Source organism: Stylophora pistillata, chromosome 4 (assembly GCF_964205215.1).
Source record: "Stylophora pistillata chromosome 4, jaStyPist1.2, whole genome shotgun sequence".
NCBI lineage: Eukaryota > Metazoa > Cnidaria > Anthozoa > Scleractinia > Pocilloporidae > Stylophora > Stylophora pistillata.
In genome coordinates this window covers 26781396-26804818 of record NC_142522.1, presented here as the reverse complement: position 1 = coordinate 26804818, position 23423 = coordinate 26781396, and the positions used below count along the sequence as shown (strand labels likewise).

Here is a 23423-nt window from a genome sequence, read left to right as displayed (position 1 = left end):
GGAAACTAAGTGGTTATCCAACATGGCGACAAGAGATGCGCTTATTTTCGAGATAAGTGAAATGAATGGTGATCAATGATTTTTTCGATGATGTCGTCGCTAAAGTTTCTCTCTAACTGTCGATACGTCGCGTCACCATTTACTAATGTGCAAGATCTTTCCTGGAGGTTACTCATTAGGAAACTCGGAGTACATCTGTGCTTTACGAATGTTGTGAGAGTGTTGGACGTTATACAAGATGCTGAAAATACACGAGACAATTTGCTTGGTATTTTAGCGACAAGGCAGGAGGATCGGCCATTAATTGTTCAGGTATAAGTTTAAATTAAGTAGAGATTAGGTCTCTTCCAGTGCGTGGTCACTTTTTGCTTGATCTTACGTGGACGAACAACAAAAAGTTTTCAATAAGGTATGTTCTTGCTTGTCTTGGAGAACAGTCGACGTGCAAAGTCGCCAAGTATCGATAATCAGTATCATCCATTTGAACCAATGTAAATTTTAGATCAAGGCTGGACTCTTTGAATTCTTTGAGTGATTGATGAGTAAATTCTCTCAGCACCTTTTATACACTGAACCATTAGCTGGGGGACAACACATGCATGGAATACCAAATTCTTAGGACTTACCAGCAAAAAATGTATAACAGAACTGTCAGATTTTGAGAGTGTAATGATGTAGTGTGCCATTAATACACATATTAACTGCTTTCTTTGTCGCCGGTGAATTTCTCAAAAACTCTTCATGCATGTGTCTCTTTTCCTTATTCTTAGAGCGTGCTTCCCATTGAACTATTCTTTGTAAAGAAATCCTCCCCTCTTTTGTTATGCTTTTTTTTTTTTAATTTAGGACAAGAAGCTCCTTTTCTTCCAACCCAGGAAGCAATAATTTTATATGTTCTTTAGCTTTTACTTCAATCAAAGGCTTACAGATATAGTGGAATTCACCTCTATGTTTTGTAATTCATTAGTCACCAATGGGTGCTTGGGCTTCTTTTGGTTGTTCTTAAAACATTAAAAACTAAGGTGCTTGACCTGTCCTATATGTACAATTGAGAATTTATCATTAATTATAATAATTCTTTTGTAAACAAGACACCTTTAAAATTTCACGACATGTTTTTTTGTAGTTGTTTTCAGAAGATCCTGACACTTTGGTGGAGGCAGTGAATGGATTAGAGGGTCTTTGTGATGCTGTGGATATCACTAATAACTTAAGTGACAATTTTAACGACCTCCCTGTCGATAAACAGCATGAAAAGTGGAACTGGTGGTTGAGTTGCATTCAAAGAGTTCATCAAGACTGTAAAATGCCTATTATATGCAAGCTTCCTTTTAATCAGCAAACTACTGACGAAACAATTAAGAAGGGTACATCACTCCAAGAAGTTGGATGTGAGGTATGGTACTACTAAAGGAATTTGCATCATGAACTGAAGCTGTGTTTATTTTGTCTTAAGTATTATTAAACAATGCCCTTTCCATGACAACTGCAGGGTAGAGCACATGTACACTGTAGGATGAGCAGAATTTAAATTTGATCATTAAATCCATTCGGAAAAAAAGAATCAAATGTAACAAAAAGCAATGAAACAGTTCCTGACAAAAAAAAAAAAGGTCTGGAGCTTATCCCTTTTTTCACACATTCAAGTACAATATCCTACTCTGACTTGCCCTTGTGACTTTTTTTAGGACATTTTGTATCCTTCTTTATTCAATTTACTTCTCTGTTTAACTTTATAATGTTGTAAATAGTGAGTAATGAATAGTGTTAGTTTCATATATAGCATTTTTTCTCTTATTTTACCCACTCAGTCAGATTCTATTTCGGCCTTGTGACTTAAGTATCAGATGCAAGTCTGCTCAGCTTTTTCAGTCTGTGTTTTACTAATTTAAATTTGATCAATTTTTTCTTGTAAGCTTTTACTACTACACAGAAAGAGTGCAGGGAAGATTAATGCCAATATTTTTAAGAAGGACTGGGATTCCATTAAAGTAATCCGGTGAGAGCTTGGTGTTTGGTGTCAATCTGTAGAATGTATGTCTGTCTAAGCTATTGACTATGAACTATTATTGACTATTTTTCAGAGAGTCTGTTTCCCTTCCAATATTTGTTGATGTTGGTTTATCCACTAAGTGGGAAATTGATGAATGTATAGAGTACACAGGAGTTCAGGGTGTGGCTGTCTCAGGTAATGCTTAGTGGTACATAAATTCTACATCTACAACAAGTGGTTAAAAGTAGTTGGCTTGCCTCATCTTATTAGGTGGCTAACAACCCCCACTCAACACAGTAAACAGATCTGTTCATGTTGTCCTTTAGCAGCATAATTAAAAATATACAAACTCTTCCAATGAGGCCTTAAACTGCTGTCTAAAAGTAAAATTTTAAATTTTACTTTAAGACAACAGTTTAAGGCCTCATTGGAACAGTTTGTAGATAAATAAAAAAATAAATATAAATAAAACAAAGCCACAGACCTAGATGGGGTTGGAATTAAAATTCTAAAACTGGCATTACCGGCGATATCTAATAGTTTGACTAATATCTACAATTTTAGCATCAGTAAAGCCATTTTTCTGGATACATTAAAATTTCTATAAGAAAGACTCACCTCATGACAGAAACAACTATAGACCTATCTCAGTCCTGCCAGTTATCTCCAAACCTCTTGAAAGACATGTTGCATCATGCTACCTAAAATACCTGTGCATTAATAACCTTCTATACAACAAACAGTCTGCCTATCGCCCATATCATTCATGCATAACTGCCCTGTTGAACCTCACAGAAAACTGGCTGAAGGCTATGGATAAAATTAAGTTTGTTGGGTGGATATTCTTGGATCTGAGCAAAGCCTATGACTTAGTGAGTCACGACATTCTACTATCTAAAATTGCTAAATACCACGCTAGTGAACCAACCTTAATTAAGATGGTTCAAATCGTATTTATGCGATCGAACTCATACATGCACTATTTATGGATCACTATCTAAAGCGCTATTTCTGGATCACTATCTAACCGTCTCATGTTGCCACAAGGCATTCCACAAGGATCAATTTTGGGTCCCGTCCTTTTTTCACTTTATATTAATGACTTACCTCTTTGCCTACCAACTTCTGACATTAAAACATATGCTGATGATACAATGCTGTGGACTTCCGATCACTCCATTGATCATATCCAACAGAATTTGCAAGTCAGCCTAAACAATGCTAGCAATTGGTTCAAGTTAAACAAAATGGTACCTAACACAAAGAAGACGAAACACCGACTCATAGCTACATGACAGAAATTGAAATACACTAACAACTCAACCTTAGATCTCTACTTAAATGGCAACCGCATAGAAGAAGCCAAGGTTGAAAAACTCTTAGGCGTCAAGATCAACAAGCACATTAGCTGGCACAACCACATTGAATATTTAATTGGGAAGCTGAACTCTAGAATAGCAAATGGCTACCTTGACCTCCACTGCAGAAAATTGTTATTTAATGCACTTATTAAGCCTGTCTTTGAATATTGCTGTTTGGTTTGGGGTAATGCCCCTAACAATCAACTGCTGAGAATACTTAGAGTGCAGAAACGTTGTAGTAAGTTAAATATTAGATGCTAGTTTCCACTTGATGCCAATTGATGATGTAACACGCTTGAAGAAATTGTGCATGATGTTCAAAACTGTGAACGGAGAGTGTCCGCATTACTTTACAAGCTATAGAACTTATGTAAAAAACACCCATTCTTATAATACGCGAGTTTCTTTTCATGATCATCTGCCCATGCCAAAATGTCACTCCAACGCAGGCCTTTGAACATTTCATGCGAGTGCCACTTACTTATGGATTCATCTTGACGACAAATTTAAAACCATTACAGATGAAAACATTTTTAAGAAACTTTTAGTGAATAATTTTTTAAAAAGTAATTTAGTTAAATATTAGATGCTAGCAATAGCGCTCTCTACTGTGAGGATCGTGCATCATATGTATTTAATACCACAGTTCAATATATATGAACTTCATATATACATTGTATCCAAAGTAATTTAGATCGCGAACATTTTACTATCTCTAGCACATTTTGAATATATTTATGTGCATGGTGTTCTTGATAATCTAGTATTTATAATTCTTTTTAATACAGCCCACAATGTAAACTACTGGGTTACCAGTAATTGTGTTAGCTATTAAAGTTTATTTAAATTTAAATCAGTTTATTTAACCCTTTGGTAGTGTTAAACACTCCATTACAAGGGAGACAATAAAATTCATTCAATTCTACACAGAACACAATACACTTGACATAACAAGCAAGTATACATACTTACATACATACATTTATACATACATACATACATACATACATACATACATACATACATACATATATAGGTTGATTGACCACTCCCCATAGGGGCTTTTCAGGGCCAATACCCACCCATCCCGCCCAGGGTAGGACATCCACCACACAGTAATCTTGTGCGTGGGAAATTAACGTCTCCTACCCCTAACCCTGCAGGAGACGGGGCCTACGGTTTATTCGTCCTTATCCGAGACGACTAGAATATCTATCCATTTCTTGATTATAGATAGGTAGCAAATTCTCCTCACTTATTTTAAGTATACTGTATGACAGTAAATAGAGGTCTTGTAATTAATCTCTAACAAGTTACCTGTACTTGAAAGTACCCCCTCAGCCCCCCCCCCCCACCCGCCCCCCAAACAATGCTCGTGACCATTTTTTAACACAAGGAAACATTGAAATGGGGGAGAAAGGGAGTTAAAGTTATAGAAAAAATTCAAAAAGTAGAGTGTGCCAAGAATCTTGCCACTCATGGTAGTTAGAAAAAAGGCTATGAATAATTTGACCTATACACCACTTTCATAAATGGCTGCTGGATTGATATTCTTTTGTTTAAATTCAAAGTAGCCTCGCTTGAGATAATGCATTCTTTTGAATTTTGAACTGGAGAACGAGGCTAGAAAGGCTAATTTAAATTTAAACAAAAGAATATCAATCCGGCAGCCATTTATGAAAGTGGTCCATGGGCAGCTTGAGATAAACTTCGTATCACTACTCATTATGTACAGATAGATGTAACTTGTGTTTTGTTTATTAAGGTTGTATTTTGCCCAAATTGTTAGTTGCTTGTAACTTCTTGTGCGGCTGAAGTGACTCAGCTTATACAAGTCATGTAGCTTTGGAGTGCTACACCTTGACAAATAAATGCCCTTGTTAGACTTCACTTTTAGCAACAACCTTTTACCAAGGCAACAGGTAAAAGGTTGCCTTCTGCCATAAATTTATCATGGTTGTCTTTTTGCTCTTCAAAGAATCTTTGGAAGGCAACCCATCACTATTTTGTAAGAAACAGCCCCCAGTGTCAGATGTGGTCAGGCAATACCTGGAACTTTGCAGACTCCATTCTACACCAATTTCCAACATCAAACATCATATCAATGGATTTTGTGGATTTTAGTAAGGAATTTAATTCAATATACATTATATTATCTTTTTTTTTTTTGATCAAGCAACAATATTGTTAGATAAAGGCTGATAGTTTCGAAAGAAACTGTTTGGGGCTGCGTCGGTGGGAGTAACGAAATAATTTGGATATATCAACAAAGTTGAAATGGTAAATTGGCCACCGTAATGATTACAAAAGCTGACGTTTCGAGCGTTAGCCCTTCGTCGGGTTAGCCCATTCGCTCCGACGAAGGGCTAACGCTCGAAACGTCAGCTTTTGTAATCATTACGGTGGCCAATTTACCATTTCAACTTTGTTGATATATCCAAACAATATTGTTATGTCACTAGAGATTTTCTTTGATCATTTCTACTTGTTTTGAGTTTTACCCTTTTACTTCCAAGATCCTACAAGTACTTCTCCCTTCCAACTGCCATACATTTTGTTGAGAGTTAGACTGGAACATGAAGTGTTATATCAACACAACACCTTCCAGATGACAAACTTCTTTCAACCTGTTAGCCAGATAATATAATTATTTGAATTACGTAGAGAAACACTTGATCAGCAGGGATTTGCTAAAGCAAAGGCATAGAAAAAACCAGGAAAGATTTATTACTCGACGTTTCGGGGTCATCATGACTCCATTATCAAGAGACTAGTTTAAAAACATGCAAATAAGGAAAGGTACAAGAATAGCATAAATTAGACTGAACGGCTTAAACAAACACCTTGGCGCGGATGGAATCCGTTTGCACGTTCAGTGTTGGCTTACGCATGCGAATATACAACATTTCATTAACAAGGCAATCAAATTTGCCGTTACATTTCGTGATGACGTTGAATTGCTCGATCAAGCGTTCAGGCATTTCACTATTGTGCTGGAGGTGGTAGTGTTTGTAGATAGAAGATGATTTCCTTTTGTGCCCTTCTACGCGCTCGTGTAAGTGACCACGAGTATAGCCCACATACCCTGCATCACACAGGTTACATTTAAATTCATAAACGATACATTGTTGGTTAACAATAGGGGGCTTAATTTCGTGTTGCTTAAGCTGTTGATCGAGCTTAGGGCTAACGAACACTGGTTGGACAGTCACGCTTAACTTCGAGCTTAGACTGTTCAGTTGTTGTTTAACATGATTAGCTGACGACTGGTCCTTGAAGGGTAACACTAATCTCACAGTCTCCGATGGTACGTCTGGTGATGGACAGGGTTCTGCAGATGAAATCCTTCTCTCAACGAACCGCTTGATTGTAGTTTCAACCAGTGGCTTTGGGTATTTCAAGTTATGAAAAACCCCTCTAAGGCGGTCACATTCCTCGGAGAAGAAAGACCAGTTAGAAGATAATCGATAAGCGCGATCCACCATGGTGTTAACTAGGCTGCGCTTGTACTTAATGTCAACATGACTCTGGAAATGCAGAAGGAGACCCGTGCTTAACCGTGCACCAAAGATTGAGAGCAAGGTCTACATCAAAAAAACCAACACGGGTCTCCTTCTGCATTTCCAGAGTCATGTTGACATTAAGTACAAGCGCAGCCTAGTTAACACCATGGTGGATCGCGCTTATCGATTATCTTCTAACTGGTCTTTCTTCTCCGAGGAATGTGACCGCCTTAGAGGGGTTTTTCATAACTTGAAATACCCAAAGCCACTGGTTGAAACTACAATCAAGCGGTTCGTTGAGAGAAGGATTTCATCTGCAGAACCCTGTCCATCACCAGACGTACCATCGGAGACTGTGAGATTAGTGTTACCCTTCAAGGACCAGTCGTCAGCTAATCATGTTAAACAACAACTGAACAGTCTAAGCTCGAAGTTAAGCGTGACTGTCCAACCAGTGTTCGTTAGCCCTAAGCTCGATCAACAGCTTAAGCAACACGAAATTAAGCCCCCTATTGTTAACCAACAATGTATCGTTTATGAATTTAAATGTAACCTGTGTGATGCAGGGTATGTGGGCTATACTCGTGGTCACTTACACGAGCGCGTAGAAGGGCACAAAAGGAAATCATCTTCTATCTACAAACACTACCACCTCCAGCACAATAGTGAAATGCCTGAACGCTTGATCGAGCAATTCAACGTCATCACGAAATGTAACGGCAAATTTGATTGCCTTGTTAATGAAATGTTGTATATTCGCATGCGTAAGCCAACACTGAACGTGCAAACGGATTCCATCCGCGCCAAGGTGTTTGTTTAAGCCGTTCAGTCTAATTTATGCTATTCTTGTACCTTTCCTTATTTGCATGTTTTTAAACTAGTCTCTTGATAATGGAGTCATGATGACCCCGAAACGTCGAGTAATAAATCTTTCCTGGTTTTTTCTACGTAGAGAAATAACATGTTAATCACTTTAAGGTGTTGAGGGGTCAAGCTGAGCCCTAATATTTTCTTTGCACTTTGTTTTTTAAGTCTTAGCAGGTTTCATGATTTAAGCACTAACCTTAAAGATGTACAGAACTTAAAGGGCATTGAACAGCTTATGGAGGAATTAGAAGAAGTGATTTCTAAGCTTTCTGTAAGTAATCACCAGAAAAAACAGTGGAATTCAATTGTATGTTTTTTTTTTTTTCATAAGGACTATCTATTCCTCTTGCTTCCTTTTCTTAGCTGGATTGTTAAATAGATGTAGATGTAATTTAAGTAAGAACATGCACGTGACTGTAGTTTTGTTATACAGTTTAGGCAAGCGCAAGATTAAAAAAATCCCTCAGGAGCTATTACATCCTTAAGTCTCCTAAGAATCAATCCGTCATTCCGTCAATCAATCGATCCATCATCCATCAGCTATCAAAGCATAAACAGCTGAGAAACGTCATTTGCTGCAGTACCGCTTAAAAATAAGTTGACAGTCTTGACTCGAAACCCGATTCTCGAGGCTCGAGACTTTCGAGAATTGAGGATTGAGAATAGAGGCTCGAGGAGCGAGAATCGAGGATCGAGGATCGAGACGCTCGAAGAACTTTTCTAGGATCTCGATCCACAGTTTTAAAGAAACGATCTTATTCTCGCAAGCAAAACAACAGCAAGGTACAAAGCGCTTGACACGCGGTCTTCAGGACACAGAAGCCGCTTAGTCACTTAGTCCCTTAGTCCAGGAACTTTTGAACTTTGCATGCACGAGCAACGTCAGTTTTCCTCGGTTTCGGAATTACCAACAAGTCTACAACCGACCAATTAAAATGTGAATAGATATATTACCACGGAAACGGTGATTTTAGTGTTCAGTAATATTGCGTTCCTTATCGTTGTCGACGGGAGATCATCTACAGCTGTAATTCCTGCGAAAATAGCTTTGAATCGAGAATATCTAAATAAATTACAATGATTGTATGAATAGAATATTAGCCAATTTCACATACCGCTTTTTCTCGGGTAAGCAACCACGCTCTAATGAGCGCCCTCCCCCGAAAACCGCTTACCCCCTAGGCCATAATGTCAAAACCAGCCCCCCCCTCTCGAAAAAGCGCTTCTCTCTCTTAAATAGTAGGGATACGAGGAAAATCTGTTTCTATTGCCACTTTAGTCATTCCTTTGTAAGCCTTAACTACAGCGGAATTAGTACAGGAGAATAATAAGCGCCCTCCTTCGAATAAGTTCTCAGGCGCTTATTCGAGGAAATAATACTGTATATCAAACACGATCGTTAGTTGCCGTGACGTCACAGTCTCGCTTCGCAGACAATTACGCGCCGACAAGCAAATTTAGTGACGATTGTACAGCAATGATACATTTCCCCACTCTTGCTCCAGTCAAACCACATCTAAACTAGTCCTATAGAGTATTTATTGACCGTATCCTCTTTTTGTTTCCTTTTTCAACGCAGGGAAAAGAATTAAAATCTCTGACAAGGCTGAAAAGGAAGAGGGTAAATGCTTCACTTTGTACAGCAGTTACTCTTTTTTCTTGTCTGAATAATAAAAACAGTTGGTAACAGAAAACTTTATTATCTTTCAGGAGTTTAAAAAGCGAAGTCGGGACAGAAAAAGGGAAGAGATGACAGAAGTTGTAAAAGGTGCAGTAGCAAAACAAACCAAAAACGAAAAACACAAAGGACAGTAGAACGCTTTTTGATTTAGTGTTGTAAAACCGAAACCAAAGTAACCATAACGGCCGATCAGAAGAAAGGTAAATACCTTTAAGAGCCAATGAGAACTGAAAGTTAGACCAGCTAAACTGTCTAAAGCGCGGGAAAATACCTTTAAGAGCCAATGAGAATTGAAAGTTTGACCAGCTAAACCGTCTAAAGCGCGGGAAAATGCGGTGACCAATTCGTAATTAATTTTAGTTTTAAATCTGATTGTTTGAGGGAGTGGCGCGAGTTTTTCCAGACCAATCACGGACTGAGGGAAGTAAAGCAAAACCAAAAGCATCCCAGATTATTTTCGACACTCATTGAAATCTGCTCTAGAATGTGGTAACTTTGACAAGGGCTAGGTAAATGAAGAGAAGTTTGTCTCTATATTGACCTGAAACTCGTTTATCAGTGTCACTTGTAAAAGGCTGTGGCATTCTTCGCCCTTCCACGGGGCATTTGATGGAATATCTTGTTTTACATTTCCGAAATGATGACAGATTGTTTGCGTATTTAGCGAGTAAAGATTAGCCTTCGTCGCATTACCAAGAAGGCAATTTGAAAGAGAATTTTGTAAAACATTTGACGGATACACCCCTTTCCTTTTCCCATGAGAGTCACGTAAACCAATGCCTCAGCCAAATGCCTTAAATGCCAAATGCCTCAAACCAATGCTTCAGTATTGGATCTGGTCCTAACGATTTTTCTTAAAACTGAATTAATCGATTAATTTTGATAGTGTGTGTCGTGTAGAGGAGATTCTAATCTTTCTCCATTTTACTTTTCCTTTTCTTATTCTAGAGAAAGACGAAAACCACGTCCCAAGGGTTGTGTTGAAGAAACTTCAGAAAGAGAGGGTTGAAAACGCAATGAAATCTGATGCTCAGAGAGTGGCCATTGATTTTACCCTAATGGACTATATGCTCAACAAGGCAAGGGCATGCGATGAAAAAAAACTCAATATTAAAGTTGGTCTTGTTTGTCAATTGTAATCGGCGTCAGCATTCATCATTCTGGCTTAGTTATTGATGTCGTTCATTTTATAATAATCGTTCTTTTCTTTAACTCTTTAAATCCCAAAAATGATTAAAATGTAACTTCTCTGTACATTATCTATATTATATCTTGCAAACAGGTAATGAGAGTACTCAAACTTATTAAGTTGAAGCTCGTAACAAATTTACAAGGAAATGTGTAGCAGTTAGCGGGGAGACTTGGCGATCTGATCTTGAAAGTTAAAGGGTTAATGATTTTCTCATCAAAATGCCAATGATAGTTTGACATGTCCACGAACAGTATGTGGAGAATTCCCATCATTTGTCGACCTTTAGAATTACGAATTCATTGAGGTTTTCGAGCATATTAGGCCAATTTCTACCATGATAAAATGTCGCCTAGTGAGCAGGAAATTCCCATTTTCACACGATGTTAAATATTGTGACAGGAAATATCCAAACTCGCTCGTCAAATAATGCAACTGTATGGTTCCAATATGAGGTCGTTTTCTCCAGTTCACCTTTACTTGACGGGACTGGAAAGTGGCGGTGTAGTATACCGTGAATGTGAAAGACAGTCGTTGAACTTCACAAAGTTATCGGTAAGTAAATCCCGAGTCCCTTTCTCTGTTACACAATTGAAACGAAAACGATAGAAAATTTCCCGTGACAATGCTGGATTGAGCCCGTGATTCCGTTCGGTGGGATCGCCGTTCAGGGAACAGTGTGGGGACTAGAAAAAGTGTCCCCTGCAGAGAAGTGTCCCTTTAATTAAATTAACAGTTATAGATAGGACCATTCTAGTTTCAGGCGGAAGAGCTAGTATCTAGGAGACATGGGTTCGAATCCCGTCAGAGCCTGAATTTTTTCAAGCTTCTCTGTAATTTTTTTCTGCATTAAAGTTCACTTGCTAGGATCGTTTCCTCACTCGTAGGGTTTTCATAGTCACGGCGATTCAAGATGCAAATGTTACTATTTTGGTTTTGTTAGGCTAGTGTGTCAGAGCAAAGCTATTTGACGTTGTTTGACGCTGATGATGTCATATATCTGACACCAGACTCACCGAATGGTAAGAATCATAAAATAAGTACACTTTCGGTTCCAAAGTGCGCGAATGATAGGTGAATTACGGTCAAATTCGCCGAGCTTTGTGCCAGTTAACCCTACCCCTTCTCTATCCATGGACTGTGTCGTTGGTGTTGTCGCTTCCGTAGCAGCGGCAGTTACCGCCGATCAGTTGTACCTTTGCGTGACCACTGAGCTGCCCACCATGTGACCGGCACGCTACGTCACGATATTTGTTATAGTTACCGCGCTGCTTCTTTGACTCCCCTTCCCCCCTCTGTCAATTTTTCTTGTGAATTGTTGCTTGTTCTAAGAGACCAAACCTTCGTCACTGGAAAGTATGTCCTGTGAAATAACTTCCAACAAGTCGTAAAAGAACCATATTTCGTCCTTGAAATTTCAGTGCTGGATCGACTGAACAAAGAGAAAGTTTATATCATAGGCGGACTTGTAGATCATCAAGTGCGGAAGGTAACACTCTATCTGAAGGGTCAGCAACATCTTATTTCTCTTATGGTCGTTAGTGCATTATTTTTCGATGACAGGCGTTAAGGAATTATAAATATCAACCAGGTTATTTGTCCTTATAACAGGATTTATCATCAGAACAGATCTTTATGGTGTATGGGCTCAGATTAAAATTGGCCCGGGACTATTTATTGGTTATCAGTTATTTAACAATAATTCACCGAGGGCGAAGTGAAAATTGTTGAATAACGTTGAATAATCTCAGGAATTATTCAACAATATTCACTGAGCCTGAAGCGAATAATTTTCGTATAATTGCTGAGGTGGTTTCGAATTCTGTTGTAAATACTGGATATAAAGAAAGGATTGAGCATATTTTGTTACAATTTATCTGATTACTCGTATCAAGATAAGTAAAGAGTTTTAGTAGGTTTATTTAACTAAACTTCATACCTTTCTTTTGAAAAGTGTTTCGTCAAACTCAGTAGCATCTTTTGTGCTCTACGAAATTGAATTTTCTTCGATCGCGTTTATCACTTCCTCGGAAACATTTTAACAAAACGCGAGGCAGGCACTCTGAAATTTCGCGCCCCTACTTTAGTCATCTCGCGCGACGTGATTATAGCGAGATATGACGCGATCCTCGACCAATCAGAGCGCGCGCATCTCGATAATCGCCTGAGCAATTATACTGAATAAAGGCTTATAGAGGTAAATAGACCGCCGAAGCGAATTTTGAACCACTGATGTGGAGGCAGAGTGGTTAAGGCGCAGGGCTTGTTCTCTGTTGGTCCTGGGTCCAAACCCTCCATCTCACTGGATTTGCACTCGGGAGCCCTGATTTCAATTCCTAAACTGTGCTTTTTATGTAGCCAACTGGTTTGCCTCTTGCCAGTTGGGATTTTTAGACATCACATTTAATCGTTTATTGAAAAGCCCCACACAAATACATCGATATAGACATGTTTCGAGCGTCAGGGTTGAGTGAGTGGTACGTGTTATCATATAGAGGAGAACAGAATATGCGATATTGGAATATTTACATGGAACAAATGATGCATGCGAATTGAATGATGGCATCATTTTTTATTGATCAAATTGAACTGAATTCTCCTTCAATTTTCTAGTCACATCTCCTGGGCAGACGAAACGTTTTAAATTCAGTATACCGTGTATTTCGTTTGTAGGATAAGACGAAATCACTAGCAGAAGCGAAAAGTTTACGCACAGCGCGGCTGCCCATTGACAAGTACATGGAACTAAAAGACATGTCGCCTAAGAAAAAGTCAAGAAAGCACGCTTTTTCGATCGTGCTCACTGTGAACCAAGGTAATGGCTAAGAATAATAAACCCCGTGCTGATTTGACTGTTACAAATCTGATATTGTGACGGTTCATTTTTTATTTCTCTCTTGAAACTGACGCATTTTGCGGTCTAATTATTTGGTACTTGACGTACACGTGGTGTTATAATGTCATCAAAGCTTACGTCAACAAGTCGCGGACAGCCAACTTGTGATCACTATATTTTACAATTACGCATGCTCCCCTCGCGCGCCTCGCAGGAGCTTTTCTCTTTTAACATCACTTAAATTGCCTTAATCTTTCTTCTTTGCGTATTATTTTAAAGATTTCTCTCTTCCTAACGTGCCGCGGTTTTTTTTTTAGCATAGGAGCAAGTAGGACCAAGCAAATGAAATTTATGCATAAATATTAGTTTGAGGCAAACTGGTTACTAATTTACAAGCATAGCTTAGAATACTAACTGGGTTGGGGAAGATGGGTTGCGATCTCAGTGTGTTAACCACTTGGCTGAGTGGAGAACAGCCTAGCAAAGAAGGGCTCAACAACAGCATCACCTACAATGTTGCATCCTCTAAGTGCACCCATCCCCCCACAACCGCTTCGTGCTGCAAGGTGTAAACTCGTTGTGTGTGAAGCCGACGATCTCCCGCTGGTTGATTTGAACGACTCTTCTAGAAATAACGTACGTGCTTCCGTTGAGATTTGTTTCCCGTTCAATATGAATTAGACTATAGCCGATCAGTCATATTTTATTTCGTTCTTGATGATGTGTTCTGGTAATCAGCTGTTCGTAGCGGGACACGCGAGTGTGCTGGTTATTTTATGAGAAAATTACACACCTGACTAAATAATTCCGCGTTCAGTTTCTAACGAAAAGCTCAAATCAGTAATTCAAGTGAAATTCTGCAAGAAATTCTCACTATAGTAGGCAAGTTTCCCCATTAAAATTTCCTCTCAGACTGCAAGATTTCCTTAAGTCGTGCGATTCTTGGGCGAAAGCGAATGGATTAATTTCCTGACCAGTTTTTTAATCCATCTGGTCATATTAAAGGTAATGAGTTAACCTGAATGATAGCGTTTACCTAAAAAACATTTCCATGCTGCGCGTCGTTTTTTACGACGTTGCAAGTCTTGTAACACTTTGCTCTTCTCAGTATGTGAGCTGGAAAACCCAAATTATTTTCAACTTTGAAAGGCGATGTTTTTTTCGGCTAGAATTTCTTTGCATTAAGATCACTTGGTCGCTTGAACTTTGCTCCAGAAAAGGCTCAGAATTTGGTCCTTAGTATGAAATATTCAGTGCCACGCTATCAACTCGCCACAGGCCTTGCATGTCAAAGCCAATGTAACTCCCAAGCTTTCAGTCGTGTAAGGGATGTTTAATAGGATTCGATAGAAAATGAAAAATTTATAAAGCTGTTTGAAAGGAGACAAGTTATTGGCAGGTTTGGTTGTTGCTTGTTTTTTTTTTTTTTTTTTTTTTTTTTTTCACGATGGAGTGAGTTTTTCTCTATTCTCCTTCAATTCCCCCCATCGCTTTTCAATTCTCGATGAATGACATTTTAAGCGTCAAAAATGAAAAGAGATCGACTCTCTTTAACTCGGATGACCGTAACAAATTTGCTCGTCTTAATGTGCAGACATATGATGTGTTGCACGTGCATTGTGTATAATGTGTTAGAAGTTTCGAGAACGGCGGGCAATTTCTTTTCTTCCTTTTTCCCCAAAGATTATATTTTTAGTTAACTACTTGAAATTGGTGCAAAATGTTATTATAACTCTTCAGGATATACCTTCGGCTGTAATTTGGCAAGCAATTATCTCTGCATTCGCATGTATAATAAGTTAAGATAAAACTGCATAGTGGTTTTGAATTAAGTCCTTTTGCGGTCGAGTGGTTTGGCAAATTGTGCCATTTCTATCAAGAATGACTGACAAATACAAAAATACCGACGCAATACAGTTCGATTTGGTGAATTCTTCGTCACATTACTGCGATTCTTGTTAGCAAGGGTATTTTCAGTCTACAATCTGCAGAAAACGAAATTATTCCGATTGAGAACTGATAATTCTTTTTTCAAAGAATAGTAGCTCAAAACGTAACCTAATATTGAACTAGATCGCAAAAAAAAAAGCTTTGCTGGCTCCTCTTCAGATTCTGTCGGTGCTCTTTTTTTTCCGGCCAGCGGAAGCATGCGTAAGATTATCTCACGATAGTTTCCAATGTGAGGGACACCACAAAATATTATTCAGGTAGAACACATAGAGAGCATAATTGAAAGCATGACGCTAATGGGAGATAGCTGGAAAGGTTAAGAATGGAGAATACAGGTGCAAACGAAAAACTTGAAAAACAGAAGGTAAATTTTTCATCTTAAATAAACCCTGGGGTAAACATTCCCCTTGTTACTTGGCGGAAAAGGTGTCAGCACCTGCACCTGCCCCACCAAAAAAAATTGTTTTCTCTTTCACGCCGCACGAAAAATGTCCTCTTCAGACTCATAAAAGCCGAGTTTTTTTTTTTTGTTAACTTCATGAATATTCTGGCTTTCAGATCACCTGACTTCATCAGCTTTATAAATAGCTTTTCCACTGTAAGATTTTTACACAAGGTTACCACGTAACCATCTCTGCTTCCAAATATAACATTTCCGTTTACAATTTTTCTCTTCAACTGGGAGTCGTTAGTTCGTCTTTGACACGACAAAGACAACCTTGGCAGATTTCCACCATCCTTGATGGTTGCCTGGACTATGCCTCCCTTTTTCAAGTTGTGAATAACTTTTTGTATTTGTCTTTAACAAGTTGCTAAGGGAGATAATTTTTTTTAACCATTCATACGAAAACATGTCCGGAAAAAGAGAAGCTTCAGTATTGCTTGGAGTGTTTTCAACAACGGAAGAAGAAAATTAACATACTTTCTTTGTCTGTCCGTGTTATTTGCTGTGACGTATTCCAAAAACAGAGCAGTTATGTTATTAAGGTAGTTTGCTTGTTACTTTAAACTGAGTGCAGGATTTGACTTTTGAATTGTTTAAGCGCTCGCAGCGCCAAGACCAACAAATGAATGAAACAGATTAATTATAGTGAATGAAAGTTTCTTTTATTTGAGCAATTCAGACACGACTCTTTTGACATCCTTAAACTTTCAAAAAAACCATTAGGACGCGTTTCATGATGGTAGCTGTCATTTCTACCATAGATAAGTTTTAGCGCTAACATAAATGAAGTTAACTTTCATGTAGCCTTTTTTTTCAGTTTTTTAGAGTTCGACTCTTCTTGTCGCCATCAGGCTTTAAGAATGCAGGACTCGATAAAACTTACTTATTCGTAGCAATGGCTAATTGTTTGTTCGTGATCGTTCCTCGCGGTTCATAATTAATCATCAAGGAGCCTGTTTTCACATGCCACATCATCATCAGTGATATTTAGACTGAAAATGTTAATATTTCAACCCAGTTGAATCTGTGAATTATGAATATCATTAATTCTTCTAGTGTTGTAGTTCAGTGCACTAGCTATCAGTTTTTTAAATCGAGCGACTGCAAAGCCATCTTGCAACTCTCCTCCTTAGAGGCACTCCAGATTTATTTCAAACGCAGTGGTTTTCCAGTCCAAATTCTCTGATAAACCAGCCCTTGATTCTGTCTTCTAGTTCAGGGTAACTCATTTGCGATCCTGTAGCTCCCTTGTTCTTCAGCACGTGACCACAGAAATCCGCATTCGGTTCAGTCTTCAAGGGGCTTTTAGAAGCTAAATTTTTGGCAAAGAATTCTGGAAACAACGATTTACCTGCAAAATGAACTTCTCTCGCACAAGATTCCGCTTTGGTGAAAGTATGAGACGAACTGAACGAATTCAGACTACCACAGCTTGAGGTGGTGCTATTTGAAGAAGAGAATTGTTCATAAAATACCTCTTTCTTGAAAGTTCCTTTCCAACTTTCTTTCCTAGTCATCTTCTGCAGTTCGTGAGTCATTTCTCAGCTTCGGCTCATGAATTTTTTGGTTCAGAAACTTGACAATCCTTTTAGTGCAGAGGAAACAATTAGCAGATCTGTACACCACATTTGAAGGCTAATGATAATCGAAGGACTATACATCAGCTGCCTTACTCTTTTTGTGAGCAAAAGGATAAGTTACGTAACAAATGCTCCAAACATGTGGCGAGACGCGTGACTCGTTTGCATAATAATCACAAAAAGGCAGTTTTGATCTTCAGCCATCTATTGGACCGTGTGATCTTTGTTTAGTCATTTTCTAAGAGCGACATCAAAATCGCAAAAAACCTTTAAAAAATCTTTCAGAATTTTCTCCACAACATTGACATTTAAGAGACTCCTGGCACAGGACGGTCTAATTGAACTTCTCTTAGAAAACATTTCGTAAAAATGATACAAACAATTGAACTAAAATATATGCAATAAAAATAGACAACGATGCAACCGAGATAAACGCATCAATTAATCCTTAGAAACGTTCTCCGCTGCAGGCCATCTGGTTAAAATGAATTTGATATCAAATGATCGTGCGATTTTCAACATTATAGAACCCCTCGGCCACAAGACTGCCAAACAATTGCTTCAAAGGACTGCTAACATTTAACAACGTGGGCTAACGTGCCGAAAAAAAAAAAACCTCCCAAAAGGTGTTAAACAATGCTCTATATTCGCATAGAAAGGACTTTTGTTAAGATAAACACTTTCTATACTCGGCCGAAAATAGATCAATACCCAATACCATATGTTGTTGTTTCCTTGTATTTTCCGTCTCTATTGAAATATTTTTATCATCTTTTCCATCTTTATTTCTTTTTTAGGTACATGATTGTTAAGAACTAAAGATCTTGTTCAGAAACTGAATCAGATCTAAACAGAGAACATCCCAACGAGTTCACACGAGGTTGTTTCTTTCCACCATTGTCTAAGACTAAAAATAACTTCTCGTCCTGAAATTTGTGGGGTACACCTTGACATCCTGAACAAATTTTTAGGAAAATAACACGATTCTCGCAATTGTAAGCGAATTCATTTTTGTTGTAAACTCTATCATATATCAGCGTCTTAGGTCATTTCTATCGCCAGATTGTGTTGTAAGAGCAAACATAAATTAAACCTAAGAGGATAACAGATGGTGATAGTGAGATTCCTTTTCCGTCAATCTGCTGTTTGTTGACGTACTTCCTGTCTGTGTTTACTTGTATTACACCGCAGTTTGCAGCGAATATCTAGACAAACTGGTCATCGAATCAGACATAGGCTACTGTGTCCTACTGTGTCCCACTACCATTTTAATAACAAAGTTTTGTTTCGAAAGAACATCTTAGTTTCATCCACACTTCTCGTCTTCAAATTTCAGCGAGAAAAACCCCTCCCCGGTTGGTAAATGGATCCTTATTAAATCTTCGTTGGTTGTTACATAACAAGGGGCATAAAATGTTTCCAAGTAGCCTCAGAATTTTTTTTTTTTTTAATGTGCTTTGTGCTACTTACGACAGTTGTTTGGTGCAGAAAATCTGCACTTTGGGTTGCATTGTCGATCTTGTATCCCGCCACATTCTATTTTGTGAAAGTTTCCGCTCTGAATCAATCCTCAGAGATTTAATCACAGGCGTATTTGATTTAATAATGTAGTCCGAAAACCATAGATTGTTTCCTTTGGCTCCAAAGCTGATAGGAAGAGATGTGAAAGTCTACAAACCGACAATTATTCTGCCTTTAGTTACCGTCGTTAACTCCTGAACGTTTTAATTGACGCTTTTTATTTATATATTCCTCTCCGCAGCGGTTTTAATCACTTTTCTTTGATTTCCTTTGAATTTTTTTCTTTTTATTGCAAAGATCATATTTATTTGCTTTGCTATTCTACTCGTAGTTTTTTACATGAATAATTGAGCATGTCAAAGCAGACTGAAGGCAAATAGAATTTTATCATATCGCCAAATCGTCGTCAAATAACAGTTACTAAGTAAAGAATGATTCTTCTCCCACAGAGCGCGCTTCGACTGTGTCCAAAAAAAAAAACTGCAAATTAATCACAACTGTCAATCAGAACAAAGGAAAGTTTCACAAGAGGCCAATGAGAATTCAAAGTAAACCATGCGAACAGCTCTAAGCGCTGGAATATATGTGGCGCAGTCACTTTTGTTCTCCATTCGCATGTGATTAGTTAAGAAGGAAGCGCTAGTGGAGCTGGGCTCGTTTGTCAAGGGTCCTGGTAATTGAACGGGCCTGTAACGTTCTGTTTTCATCCAAGATGGGGGTGTAAAAAATTTTGAGAATTATACAATAAAATTATCAGCTAAAGAAATAAAACGGTAAGGGTGCTAGAACCTGCTTCTCCATTCACTTTTGCTTTTAAAATATGGCTCCCGGGCCCGTTAAGTTACCGGGACTTTAGCTTATGTCGGCCGATAGCATTAGAGCTGTGTGTATATACGAGATAAACAACAGTAATGCAATATCCTGTATCACTTTCGCTAGACGCCGAATCAAAAATTGCTTTTATTGCTTATAACGATAACCTCTGCAATAAATGTTTCCCCATCTTAACGACACATCCATAAGATGGCAATTGTCTCACAGGGACCGCTGGACTTTGATTCGATTTTGATTTTGAAGATCAACCAGGGTTATTAGAACACTCAGTACGTTTCTATAACCGCAGTTCAGATATATGAATTTCGTATATTCGTTGTGTTTAAACTATCTTCCGTTTTTCCTTGATCTTGCTTTTCAGTTTTCGAGATCTTGTTGAAATTTCACGAGACGCAGGATTGGCGCCAAGCTTTAGAGACTTGCGTGCCCCAAAGGAAAGGACTGGTGTTGAAGACATCGGCTGAATAAAGATCCCGGATGGGTTTTTCAGGACGATGTAACTTTGGTCATTTACGGAAACACTTCGAAGACGTGTCATAATTTATGAAAATTGCAAAAGGTTCTGGTATTGTAATTTATGATGATGTTATTTACAACAGTTTCGGTCAACGCTGAACAACAGACAATACCAAGCGATATTTCATATCTTTCAAGATCTTCCGGGGCAGTTAGTACGTTCCAGATTGGAAAATACCTCTAGTTGTTCCATAACTAGTTTCTGTTTACAGAAAAGTAGTTATAGAAAATTAGTCGATGTTTGTTCTTGTTAATAGCATTTTAAAGACAACCTCTTTTTAAATAAAGTATGAAGTCGATTCTTCAGGATTTTAAATCAAGATGTGCTTTAAAGTTGTTTGCATACGACAAAAAACTGTTTTTGTGATGCACTACACTGGCTCCATAGGACAACATGTCTGTCATAATCTACCATACTATCACCCCTGGTCAAAGAAATTCAATCACGACTGTGTAGGGATGGGTACGTAACGGTTTGAGGCTAAGTGCTCCTTAAGGTAGTCTGCGCCTTTCTCTTCGTATTCCTGTCTTGTAACACTCACTGCTTGTAGACTGCTTAGTGACTTCGCCCACTTACGAGCTCCATTCCAGGCGTCCAGTACGGGATTGGCTATGTAAGAATTTAAGTAAATTAAGGTGTCAAACATCTGTCGGAGGGCGTGGATCAAAGACAGATCGCAGTCCTCCACAAGTGAAGGATCCAACAACAGCCAGATTTATGCTTGGCGGGTTAGAGCACCTTTAGATTTGGTATCGTTAAACCAAAAACAGAGTAATTAAAACGGCCATTCAAAAAAATAAATAAATAAATAAAAAAATAAAAAAAAGAAAAGAAAAAAATATAGCATGAAGAACCAATGAAAATTAAAGTACACACAAACTGCCTGATAAAACGCAAGTGAGCAAGTGCGTACTGAAGTAAAACCAACGCAACCCTAGAATACTTCCGACACTCGGTTGTGTATGTATACAAGGTTGATATTGTTGCTTAGAAAAATGTGGAACAACAGACTCTGCACCCCATCTGCAGAGTGATCAAACTAAGACTGTCTGCTGACTGCTCTAACGGGGCAAATTTCGATCTTGTAACCCGAAAACAGGTAATCGCAATGATCGGTCAAAAATAAAGGAAATAAACACCAGAGGCAGATGAGATCTCAAAATGAAAGCAAGCAAACTGCCTGAAGCGCAGCAAAATACAAGTGACGGGAATCGTGATTGCTATCAGTTTTGCTCTCGATTGGTCGAGAGAATGGCGCAACTTTCCATGAACAAGTGCAGAGACTGAAAAATTACTTTCGACACAATTGAAAAACTCTCTCTAAAAGGAGACTTTAGACATTTGGTATCTTTCGCCGCAAGATAATGCTTTCATGACGGTTATTATTGGAACAAGCTCGTTTGTCTACCTGCTTTAAAAACTTTAAAGGTCGATTGGAATGGTCGGATGGCGAGGAGTTCTCTCTCCAGACGTTCTTGAAAGTTTGGAAACTTGGTATTTCCTCCAGTCACGAACACGTTCTAAGGAGATGAAAAAAAGGGGCAGGTAAAGCTGTGTTGTAAGTTTCGAAATTCACTCGAATGACGTCCGAGCTTTACATTCGTAGATCATAAAGGCGTCAGAAAAGCAAAGGACATACCAGAAAGACAGCAGAGTTAAGAATTATAACAAAAATTTTATTCTAACTGATAAAATGCCAGTCACTCAGTCAACAGGGTTCTCAATAAGTTTTGATGTAGACGGCTGAAACATAAAAGTAGGCGGCGGGAGAAGCGAGTACCAAAGGCATGAACCTCTAAGAGGGTCTGGCAGCCTGCCCCCTCCCCTCCCCTCCCCTCCCTAAGGCGATGGGTAGATCTAAATGTTCTTCTCACATCGATCCGTGACATAAACTGACAACTGTTTTCAACGAGCTCATGTCTAAACTATAATACAAAACAGTTCATCTACGGTGCTGTCAAACTACACCAACATTCCCACCCCTCACATGTAGGGAACAAGGTATGAGCTAGTCAATCATAAATAAATATCCTACCTGCACTAAAGCTGTCTGTAAGTCTGTTGAGTAATGATTGAGTATGAAATCTATTGTTTCAGAAATGCCAGCTTGTTCAATGCCCAGCATGGATGGTTGATATACTATTTCGGGGACTCTACAACGAAAAAAATAAACACCAAAAAAAAAATATATAATATATAATATATATATAATAAAATCATTCTCACATTACTCTTTCTGGTCTCTAAACTTGAACCTAATATTATGTTGGCGCTATTTGTCAACGCTTAACATGGCAACGTAAGCGCGGTGACCTTGTGAACTGATCACAGCAAACAGAAATTAGTTCATCTCCATGAAGCGTCTTCTTTCCCATGGCCAGACCGGTTCATTTTTGGGAAAAAAGAAAAAAAAAAAAGAAAACTAAAAGACAAAAAAAAACAAGGAAAGATACCCGGCGGTTACCCTGCAGTAAGGCGATTCCCTTCTAAATTACCTTATTCTTTCTACACCAAGGTGTAATTGGTAATACTCTGCCCAATCAACAGCAGTCTCTGGTTTGCCTCCAAAACGTCTACAAAGCAAGATAATTTATCGTTGTTAGTGAAAGCGGAATGAAACAGCCCGTGGGGAATTCCTATACGTCAAGAGCTTTAACAATTTGCAGGGCTGCCTTGCGGGTGTGGTTTTTGTTATACACATGGGCCATGAGTTCAGTTTGACAACTTAAGAACGTATTACAGTGGAATCCCGATTTCTCGAACCTCCAGGGGAAATGCAAATTGGTTCGAGAAATCGGGGGTAAAACTATTGAAAAGTATTGAAAAAAAAAATTATTTTTAACAAAGGAAATTCTAGATAATCGAGTGAACCTCAACAAGGAATAATTAAAGATCTCTCTGTTAAATTGTTAGCATAATGGTGTTAACTTGTGAGTATCGTTACAAGCTCGTTGCATGCAAATCATAAAGAAAATCTAATTAGATTAACTAGATTTTCTACAAATAAACAAAACCGATTTTAAAGGCCTGTTTATATTTATTCAAGTCGCCATGGCAACGGCACCTACGTCAGCTTAACTATCGAAAAAAACAAAGCTTGTGTTGTGAACTTGCTTGCTGCCAGTTTTGGCGACCGAGAGATCAAG

General features: G+C 38.4%; 2 protein-coding genes across 8 annotated transcripts in view; one reads left to right on the top strand and one right to left on the bottom strand.

Moving 5' to 3' along the window:
* Positions 1 to 4: 4 nt before the first annotated feature.
* On the top strand, positions 5 to 20371 carry LOC111339897 (tRNA-dihydrouridine(16/17) synthase [NAD(P)(+)]-like). 5 transcript variants are annotated; one of them, XM_088755823.1, is made up of 14 exons: positions 5 to 312; positions 1127 to 1396; positions 1917 to 1999; positions 2085 to 2188; positions 5333 to 5477; positions 7890 to 7995; positions 9304 to 9345; positions 9435 to 9492; positions 10354 to 10484; positions 10997 to 11149; positions 11538 to 11616; positions 12016 to 12083; positions 13268 to 13409; positions 20122 to 20371. In XM_088755823.1, the coding sequence occupies exons 1-14, from the start codon at positions 76 to 78 to the stop codon at positions 20226 to 20228; spliced, it is 1725 nt and encodes a 574-aa protein (XP_088611949.1). In that variant the 5' UTR covers positions 5 to 75; the 3' UTR covers positions 20229 to 20371. The 5 variants fall into 5 exon arrangements, with proteins under 5 accessions (XP_088611949.1, XP_088611950.1, XP_088611952.1 ...); XM_088755824.1 differs by lacking the exon at positions 20122 to 20371 and adding an exon at positions 18203 to 18331; XM_088755826.1 differs by lacking the exon at positions 13268 to 13409 and having other exon boundaries at positions 20122 to 20281.
* Positions 20311 to 23423, bottom strand: part of LOC111339888 (actin-related protein 5) — a 15535-nt gene continuing 12422 nt past the window's right edge. For all 3 annotated transcript variants that reach the window (XM_022946618.2, XM_088755821.1, XM_088755822.1), the window contains 4 exons: positions 22773 to 22850; positions 22313 to 22430; positions 21686 to 21797; positions 20311 to 20886 (listed from right to left, as the gene is read on the bottom strand). In XM_022946618.2, coding sequence (XP_022802353.1) covers positions 20720 to 20886; positions 21686 to 21797; positions 22313 to 22430; positions 22773 to 22850 — 475 coding nt within the window. In that variant the 3' untranslated portion in view covers positions 20311 to 20719. The remainder of the gene's footprint in view (positions 20887 to 21685; positions 21798 to 22312; positions 22431 to 22772; positions 22851 to 23423) is intronic.